We start from the raw sequence: 10,542 nt of genomic DNA, 5'->3' as shown, positions 1-10,542 counted from the left end.
TTACAGACTATTTTCTTGAGCATTACATACCCTTCACTGACACCACCAAAATAAATTACATAAGACCTTAGTGGTGGAAGCTATTTTTATTGGGCAATGTGGAGACAGAATGGACACTACAAATTTCACTTTTTATGGTTCAAAACCACATGTGAGGCAGTTTTTTTCTTGATTGCGTTTCTCTTGGAGTTGAAAGGTTATTAAATCACAATTCTGTTCATATTTTGGTATACAAAGAGTCATTGTTTTGGTTACCATGCTATTCTTACTTGTCTTTTTTGTAATCTGTAAATGAACATGAAAAAATAAAATATTTAAAAAGAAGAAAACACTATTTTCCATGCTTTCCTTCCTCAAAAATGGTATGTATCAATTTTAAAACCGACTGCTAGTAAGACTACTTCCGTTGCAGCATCTTACAGACATGAAGCCTTCAGATTAAAAACGCATACATACAAAAAGTTCCTTGTCTAGATACTTTCTGACACAGCATTTTTTTGACTCTTGCTAAGGTTCAAAGCTCTCTGACCCTCTTCACTTGTTAAAACAAAGAACATGACATTGAAATTCAAGTGATAATCCATATTATAGTATGTCAACATGGGAACCACATATGGTACATGGTAGCCTCTGATTAATCAAATACCTTTAAAATGAATAATTACAGCTGAAGTTTAATATTTTTTGGATTTGTCTAATGAACCCTGTGCGCCCCCCCCAAAATACATTACAAAATTTTCTTCTGAAATTGGACAATTCTAACTTCCTTTAGTTGAAAATTTTAAATTTGACAGTTTTCTGGCTTGTTACTGACAAAATTATTACAATTTGACAAAATTTCTTCCAGCAATAACACTTTTCAAAATGTTGCTGCATTAACATGAAAAAAACAAATACAACATTTTGAAAAGCAATGATTTTTTCTCTCGCTTGTCAGATGAATCACTCGGGATAAGTGTTTTAGGCTCATTGTGACCACTGGTCCCCTTTGATATGATATGAATGATATGCAGTCAAAAGTGTTCTTGTGTTTACTTGCAACCCTTCAAGATTCGATCTCAAATTTAATTTTCATATATTATAAATAGTGCATGCTTATATAGGCAACTTCCCTGGAGGGATTTTATTTTATTAGAACATCTAATTTGTATGTTATAAGGGCTGTGTTCCCTTACAGGAAAATCATCAGAAGAACTCACCCAAATTCACTTAACTTTCCTACAATCCTTCTCTTGGTGTATTGCTGAGGCTCACATCATGATAGTGAAATGTCACTGGTTTATTGGTCAGACTATCCTAGAGAACGATAAACAGCACACATCTAATTATTCAAAACAATGCTTTTACCAATGCTAACATGACAAAGACCACAGTTCAAGTGGTTTTCAAACTATTATCTGGACCCCTGAGGTTTATCAGTGGTTCCTTAATTAGAAAATCAACAATGCCAGAGAAAGGTCACTGAAACAGTAAATCATGAATATTTGTTTTCTCTGAAAATAAAGAGAATATACTGAATCTGGTGATTCCTGTTTTCAGAATCTGGAGGCTGGGTTTGATGCTACAAAAATAGCAGCTGTACAATTTTTGTGTTTTTACAGCCCAATCCTGACCTGTGCTGTATCCTGACCTGTGTATCCAGCACAGGGTTGGAGGTAGACCTGGTACAACCTGAGGTAAAGGGATATTTTTCCCCTTACCCTGAGTACTGCCCCAGCCACTGCAATGGGGCTACTCAATCACTAAATCCTGGCACAGATCCAAGCAGCCCAGTGTTGGGCTGGGCTGTTCAGGAGGGGGGTTAGTATCTGGCCTAAGTGCCAGAGGCCGGTCCCACCCACCCTCCCCCTTCCTTCACCAAACCACCCCCCCCCCACCAGTGCAAACTTACCTATGCTGGAGCTTGCTCCAGCATGGGAAAGCCAGCACACATCCTTTTGCCTGACTCCCGTGGTGGTGCAAACCTAGAAGCTGGCTTAAGTGCAACTCTGGATTGTACTCTTGTGTACTCATACACAAGCTCTCAGGATAGCACCCTTGCAACATTCTGCCCATGCTCTGAACAAGGCTGGGTTGGGATTTGAACCTGTATTGGGATTTGAACCTGGATTTCCAAGAGCTAAAGAAAAATGTTTAAACCATCAAGTGTTGGCCAAAGGTTTGGGATTTATTTTAAATTGCCATCAGAACTACGAACAACTCTGGACTGACCTTCTATCCATCTCTGCTCCAAAATGCTTTGAGGTTCTATGACAAAGTGTTTCAGTTTAATCAAGTTTCCTTGAAGGTTTAAAGTTGGAAAACCAGTGGTTCAAAATAATCGAGATATTTCTGTAGTCCAAAATATAGTTCATAAATAAGTCTAACTTATTCTGGTTGCAGTTAACTAATTCCTGACTATAAGTGATTTTCAACCCCATATGGCGATTTGCCCAGTCTTTAGCAGGCTAGATTTCCACACTGACCTTATTTATAGCAAGTGCATAATTTAACTGCAGACTGACTTCATAATCATCCTTGTGGACTGTAGCCGAAATAAGCTGTCAGAGAAGAAGCAGTGGTTAGCTAATCTTATGGAAAAGCGTGGCTATGATCATTTTAAAAATGGTCATTAAAAAAAAATTCAAAGTAATGTACAATATAGCTAATGTAAAATGCAATAAACTAGAAAGCCAGTTAAAAATATAGAAATAAAACAGCGGCAGTAAACTCAATAAATCAAGTCAAAAACTTTTTGAAACAAAACTGCCTTGACCTGTTGCAATGCTGGCTCCAGACTGCAAGGCTTTCTGAGGAAACCTCTCTACTGGAGATCCCACAGCCCCCTCCCAATGGCACTCTGGGTATGAGGAATTCAGGAATCAGCCAAGCTAGATGGTTCCTCTGATGGGTTTGGGCTCTCAGCCAATGCCTGACCCCACTGATGCCCTCTTTACTAGATGTATTGGCAAACTTGCAAAGTAAGGATTGTGTATACTTCTTGTAGGAGGATATGCCACAATATCCGGGCTGCAGTATAAAAGTTGCTGCCCCTTGCAAAGACCAATGTAGTCTTCATGCAGGATGGAATTTGGAGCAGGGCCTTACTTGCAGGCCTTATTGTTATGGAGATTCATGCGGGAGAAGACATTTCTTCAGATAGATGACTTTCTCCAAGACAAGGTAAATCATGATTATAGTCACCAGATTCACAGCCAAATCCTAACCAGCAGTGGGGCCAGTGGGGCCATGTTGCATCCTATGTTGGAAGTGAGCAGGCTGGAGGTCTCCTTAAGGTAAGGAGACATTTGTCCCCTTGCCCTGGAGAAAGCCCCAGCCTTCACAATGGGTCTACTGAGACCTGTGCAAGTCCAAGCAGCCTCGTGTCACCACATCCGATCCTAGAAGGGGGCTAGGATACAGCTCACACCTGTGCCGCTGATCCCACCCCCACCCCCCATAATGTTCCTTATTTTCTGAGGCCTCCTTCTGCCTTTCCCTCCCAGAACCTCAACAGAAGTTTCACTGCTGAAAGGATGATGCTGGGAGAGCCTAATTATCACATGGGCCAGATAAAGAGCTTTTGTATCCAGCCTGCAGAATGTTTGCAAATTCTCAGCTTTGAAACTAAAGCTGAGAAGCTTATGCAGCATCTGGGAATGGACAGGAGGCCAACATAAAGGGGGTGTGACAGGGGTAGAGTGAGGAGAGAGGTGAATAAATTTTGTAGTGGAGTGCTAAAGGTGAAGGACCTGGGATGTGGCAATGGGAGACCAGCAGCATTTGGAAATGTGATACTGGATGGAGTGATACAGTTCTGGGGCAGGAAGCTAAAGGTAAGTATTATGAGAGTATAGTTGATAATAAAAGCCATGTGATTTGTATTTACTTTTAAAGATAACCTTTGTTTACTTTTCAAAGGTAATCTACGCATGTTGTTTGTTCACTTGTAGGCTTACATGTATGCAATTTTATATTAAAACATGCTTAGATCTATTTGGTTCATTAACCTGCATGCACTTTTTAAGTGCACATTTTGATTGCTTTCCATTCTACCATGGAGCAATAAAGTCTATCATAATTTTTATTTACATCTTTAAGATTCTTTAGACCTTGGCTATGAGCCTGGGGCCCCACAAAAAATGTTTCCAATTGGGCCTCAGGGCTCCTAAGACCAGCCCTGGTGAAGAGTCTCACTGAAAGCTGTGGAGAAAAACACTAAAAGTCTTGGAGAAAAACACTATATGTCCAGCCCAGGAAATAGCTAAGGGCCCAATCCTATCTCACTTTCCAACACTGATGCAACCACAACGAAGCCCTAAGGCAGTGGTTCTCAAACTCTCTGGGAGAGTTTGAGAGCCACAAAGTTCTTGAATGGGCCGGGGGAAGGCAGCGGCGCGATCCCCAGGATCCTGCTGCTCAGGGCGGCTGCAGGGGCTTGGGTACACGTACCCAAACCCCTGCAGTCTGTACCCAAGCCCCTGCAGCTTCCTGGGGCTGCGGGGAGCCCAGCGCGACCAGCAGGGCTCCCCGCAGCAGTGAAAATGGAGCGATTGCGCCCTGCATCCACTTACACTGCTACGGGGAGCCCTGCTGCAGGTCGAGCCAGGCTCCCCACACCCCCAGGAGGCTGCAGGGGCTTGGGTACGTGTACCCAAGCCCCTGCAGCCCACCTGAGCGGCGCAATCCTGGGGATCACGCTGCTGCCTCCAGGCTGCCCCCGCCCCTTAAGGAGGCAGGGCCAGGGCCCGCAGGCTGGGGCGTCGCGATGCCCCAGTTTGAAAAGCCCTGCCCTAAGGTAAGGGAACAAACATTTCCTTACCTTGAAGAAACCTCCTTGAATGTTCCCCCACCAAATGGCACAGTTGCACTGGAGCTGGGAAGTAGGATAGGATTGGACATTTAGAGCCCAATCCTATGCATATCTACTCAGAAGTAAGTTCCATTAGAGTCAATGGGGCTTATGCCTAAGTAAGTGTTGAAAGTATTGCAGCCTCAGTCCCTCTGATCTGATCTTATATAAAAATAAGCTAAGTGAAATGAGGGAAACCTTAATAAGATGAAGGAGGCAATGGACTTGAGGAATGAAAAAGGGATAGAATTTGACATAAAAATGCTACCATTATAAAAGCTGAAAAGCTTTACTACACAAACAGAAGGGGAAGATATCATCATCTTTCTACACTTTTGGCTTGTGGAAAATAAATTCCTTGACTCTAAGACAGGGGTGTCAAACATAAGGCCCGGGGGCCGGATGCGGCCCACGGAAGCTTTTTATATGGCCATTAGGCTTTCAGCTGCTGAGCAGTGCTGAGGTGTTAACTGCTGAAAGGGCAGCCCACAAGAAAATTGGGCTCTTCCATATCTTGAAATATGATCAAGATTCATATATTTTCTCTTTTGTTATTTGCAGCTAATGAGTCCCTAAGTGAGAAAAAATGTTTATTTTTGGTTATGACCTGTTTAATGACATCACTTCTTGCCTAATGACATCACTTCCGGCCCTAAGCAGGCATCATGAATGCTATGTGGACCTCTGTATGAAATGAGTTTGACACCCCTGCTCTAAGACAACCCCTGCAGTAACTGAAAGAACACTATGGATGGCACTGCCTTCAAATCTCAAACGAATATCAGTTTGTAATATATAACTATATTTTGTCTCATCAAAACACAAAGGAACGATATTTACACAGCTGCTTGAGAAATGTAGTGACCATATATATATGGTTTTTATATAAAATATTTGCTGTACCACGCTGTGTTCCATACGCAGCATTATGTTTGGAAGTGGGCCAGTACAAACTAGAACTCTGGGTTAGTTTCTGCAAATTCTGGTTAAGGGTTTGCTATGCGTCTGAGCAGGACATTTTGCTCAGAGGCTTATTAACTGTCCCAACACACTCCCCAGGCCTGTCATTGTTTCTCTAAAAGGTTCAGGTCATAGGTCTCTCAGCAGATCTGGCATTCAAAACACGGAAAACCCGATTGGAAGATATAGAGCAGCAAGATCTGTTTGCAGCCACACCCACCACCTGCTCACCCCTCCAGTTTTCGCTTTTTCCAATCTTGGATAAATGGCCAGCTGACTTATACTTCCTATTCAACTCACAGGAACGGAAAGCCTTCTCACTGGCGCGCTGCAATGTTATGCCACTAATTTTACATGGGGGAGATACAATGGCCTGAGTGTGCAAGCAAGGGTGTGTAGCTGCAACTCACTGGACATTGAAACTCTTCCACACATGATCCTAACTTGCAAACAGTTTGACGATCTGCGTGCGCAGTTGGTCAAGCCGCTTTTGTCCCCCATACGTGGGTCAAAGGACCTTGTGTTACATTATCTGCTATTAGGAAAGGATGAGGTATGTATACGCTAGGTGGCGAAATTTCTTTAATTTTGAGGAGGTGCAGTATAAGTGAGTAAGGGTGATGGATTGGTTTGATTTATGGGGGCTGTTTTAGGTATGGTTTAAGCATATTGTTCTATGTTTTTATGTTATTTTATGCCAATAAAAGGTTCCTGAATCTGAATCTATTTTTTCCTGAAAAATGTGCCTTACTTTGTTATGGAGGAGTGTCTGTGCCTATCTGCCACACGAGGTAGGTTGATGCTATTAAAAGGCATCTCAAGGGTAACACTTTTCCCATGTAAGGCCCTATTAAAAATAAAATTTCCTGTCGCTGCTTAAAAAGACAGTTGGAACTGCTGGACAGAGCACAAACGCAGAAAACATTAGCCTATACCAAACAAAGGTTCTTTGAGTTCAGACAAAGGACATCAGAGTGTTAGCCTTAACAAAAAGCAACTATCAAGACTGATACCATCAATAAAGAAGAAAGAAGGAAAGTGGCAATTGCAATAGTGAAGATTAATGAGGCTTTTGCAGAATATTAGTCTACACCTCCAGCACAAATCATGTTTAGGAATATGGACAGTAGAAACATAGCCACTGTATGGAATCTAAAATCCATAAAGTGATGAGATGAAATTAAATTCCTAATAGCCAGCAAAACACCACAGATTGACAGCTTAGTAGGCCAGCCAACATCCAAAAAGTACTTTCGAAAATGAGTTACCAGGTCTGATGAATTAAAAGCAGGTGCCCATGCCAAATCTATTATATAGATGTTGACAAAAAGATGTGAGCAGGTGCTGACCTTAAAATTCATTTTTGAAGGCATTTTCATGGGCAATGGTCACTTCATAGAATGGGTAAGGGGCTACTTTGGGAGACAGGGCTGTAGCATGAAATAGAATAAACTGATTTGGACATACTGTACACCAAAATGAAGGAAAAGAGTAATGCCAGAAAACATTAAAAAGGAAAAAGAGCTCCATATTTGATGGTTGAATCACTATAAGCACTTGTGTGACAAACCCCCAGAAATTATGGCAAAAAATGGCTTTGGATTGCAGTAGTATTTGAACTATGGCTGAATCAAGCATATTACATATTTGTTAGCCAGCTCCTTTTCTAGAATTTGATATAAGGAATGTCCAAATTAGATTATTAACCCCATCCTAACTAAATTCCTGTGTGGCGATGTGCTGGCGTGGGCTATGCTGTATCCTGCAGGGGAATTTTGGCTGTTAGAGGTCTCCTTGGGATAAGGGGACATTTGTCCGCTTGCCCCTGGGTAAGCCCCAGTAGCTGAAATAGGGCTACTTGGACCCATGCCAACAATATCACGGGTGCAAGTCTGAGTTGATCTATGCAAGTGGATCAGGATGGAAAAAGGGTTAGGGTATGGTGCACACTAGTGCAACCAATCCTGCCCCCTCCTAGGCCCAATCTGCCCATCCCCCACCCTATATCCACCCCATCCTATATCCTCCTCACCCTGCCCTGCCCCTGCACAGGACTTACCTGGTCTGGTGGGTGTCCCTGCAACTGCCAGTAGGAAGACTCTGGCCTTCCTGCCAGCACACCTTTTGATAGCATTCTAAAGAGCTTTATGGCACACTTTTGCAACAATGCTCACCAGCAGAACATGTGTTCCACTGATACACCAAATGCTTAGGATTGGGTCATACAACTCACAAAATTATGGCCAAAAATAGAAGACACAGTCGCACTCTTAAAGGAAGGTACAAGGGGAATGACGCGTGCTATAAAAAAAACTTGTAGATAACTGATTAAACCATTCCAGAGTCATGACACTGTAACCTTGTGAAGTGTAGCCCTCCGCAGGATGACAGGATATTCAGCATTGTTCAGAACTCCGTATATGCAATATTCATACTCAAAAACTGACACAGCACATACTGAGAAGAATCAACACCACCATAGCCTAAATAATAGTAGATAAATCTGAGAAAACTGGTCTGATATGTTCCAGAGTCCAGACAATACTAGATGATTCACTGCTCATTTGATAACACAAGTTCTTGAATCGACACTAGCTGGAAACAATTCATTCCACTATACCCAAGTGGATTTGGCAGAAAGGGCCTCCTGCTCTTTAAGCATACAGGGACCTCAAAGATGTTTCAGCATTAGCCAAGCAGATGGCAAAAGCAGGGACTGTTAAGTCTGATTCTCCTCAACCATTTCAAGCAATTCACCCAACCTGTTTAACATTTGGCAAAAGGCCAGAACCACCACTGCTTATCTGTTAAGTGTTACCAAAGCAGTGAGGAAATTAAACATGCAAAGTTAACCGACACAGGCTGAGAAATCTCATGGATTCATGATGTAAATCCATCAGTTCCTCTTAGCAAGCATTTAACAAAGCAACTTATGCCAATGCGCACCCTGTAAGCATATCAGGCATGTCACCCAACTATGATACAGTAATGGATCTCAGCATCTGGAACACAAATTCAGAATCATCTCAGCCAATTAGCCACTGTGTAGCAAGGGCAAAAAGTTCAGTCATAGGTGGCTGCAGCTGAACCACTGCTGCCCCCTTTTTGCCAGTGTGTGCATGTGCACTAAGTTGCTCACATGCACATACACATGCACAAACCCCCCCCCCCACTTTTTTCTTTTTCAACTGCCTGCCTTCACCTCCTCCAAGCTGGTTGAATCTTCTCTGCCCAACCAGAACTGGTGATGGCAGTGGAATGAAGGCAACTAGTTCCACTGCCACAATGTTCAGCAAGAGCACTAGAGGCAGGTCCCCCAGCACATTCACTGATCCTCCTTACCTTCTCAGTGTTCACTCTGCCACTCTATTTTTAAATAGAGCAGAAGAGGTTGATGAAAGTGTCGACCCAATGTGCGGCGGCAGTGAAGAAGGCCAATTCTATGCTTGGGATCATTAGGAAGAGTATTGAGAACAAAACGGCTAATATTATAATGCCGTTGTACAAACCTATAGTAAGGCCACACCTGGAGTATTGAGTCCAGTTCTGGTCGCCGCATCTCAAAAAAGACATAGTGGAAATGGAAAAGGTGCAAAAGAGAGCGACTAAGATGATTACGGGGCTGGGGCACCTTCCTTATGAGGAAAGGCTACGGGGTTTGGGCCTCTTCAGCCTAGAAAAGAGACGTCTGAGGGGGGACATGATTGAGACATACAAAATTATGCAGGGGATGGACAGAGTGGATAGGGAGATGCTCTTTACACTCTCACATAACACCAGAACCAGGGGACATGCACTAAAATTGAGTGTTGGGAGAGTTAGAACAGACAAGAGAAAATATTTCTTTACTCAGCGTGTGGTTGTTCTGTGGAACTCCTTGCCACAGGATGTGGTGATGGCGTCTGGCCTGGACGCCTTTTAAAGGGGATTGGACAAGTTTCTGGAGGAAAAATCCATTACGGGGTACAAGCCATGATGTGTATGCGCAACCTCCTGATTTTAGAAATGGGTTATGTCAGAATGCCAGATGCAGGGGAGGGCACCAGGATGAGGTCTCTTGTTATCTGGTGTGCTCCCTGGGGCATTTGGTGGGCCGCTGTGAGATACAGGAAGCTGGGCTAGATGGGCCTATGGCCTGATCCAGTGGGGCTGTTCTTATGTTCTTAAGTGCTGGTTGGAGGAAGAGGTTTTATTCCTTTTTTTGGAAGTGGGATGGTGCTGTGCCCGAGTTCCTTCTTCTGGCTTGCTCTGTCACTCTATTGTAAACAGGACAGCAGAGCTAAGATCACAAAGGAGGAAAGTGGAGGGAAGGTGTGGTTGATAGATGGGTGCATCTGATCTCTAGGGCAGTCTGTCTCACTTTGCCTTGTCATTGGGCCAGTCCTGTGTAAAAGCAGCATTTAAGAATGGACTTCATGTGTGTTTCAAGTACCTCAAAGCAACTGGCCAGTACATGAAAATGCTAGCTTGGATAACTTGCAGATAGAATTGGGAGTGTCTATAACTGACATACATTATATGATACACAACATATGATGGAAGACAAAGTATATTGCCACACTGTTTGTGTGCATGTATTTATGTATAAAGCACTGTGGCATATACAATGGCTCATAATGAAATCATGGTTGGTAACCAACATGAATTCTGCATGAAAATCAAAACACCATCATAAAATATTGTAGATGATTTCTGGGGCAGAGATCAAGTCAATAGAGATTATCTTTACAATGTAGTGGAAAACCTGCTTC

At 42.9% G+C, this 10,542-nt stretch overlaps 1 protein-coding gene across 4 annotated transcripts in view; it reads right to left on the bottom strand.

Annotated features, from left to right (window-relative positions):
• Window positions 1-14: 14 nt before the first annotated feature.
• The window catches only part of DZANK1 (double zinc ribbon and ankyrin repeat domains 1), a 36,257-nt gene continuing 25,729 nt past the window's right edge, over window positions 15-10,542 (bottom strand). For all 4 annotated transcript variants that reach the window (XM_066623443.1, XM_066623444.1, XM_066623445.1 and 1 more), the window contains 3 exons: window positions 2,466-2,540; window positions 1,200-1,296; window positions 15-285 (listed from right to left, as the gene is read on the bottom strand). In XM_066623443.1, the coding sequence (XP_066479540.1) occupies window positions 1,219-1,296; window positions 2,466-2,540 (153 nt within the window). In that variant the 3' untranslated portion in view covers window positions 15-285; window positions 1,200-1,218. The remainder of the gene's footprint in view (window positions 286-1,199; window positions 1,297-2,465; window positions 2,541-10,542) is intronic.

This window comes from Tiliqua scincoides, chromosome 4, assembly GCF_035046505.1.
Source record: "Tiliqua scincoides isolate rTilSci1 chromosome 4, rTilSci1.hap2, whole genome shotgun sequence".
NCBI classification, from domain to species: Eukaryota; Metazoa; Chordata; class Lepidosauria; order Squamata; family Scincidae; genus Tiliqua; species Tiliqua scincoides.
Note: the sequence above shows the minus strand (reverse complement) of the source record. Positions and strands in the feature narration are given on the sequence as shown.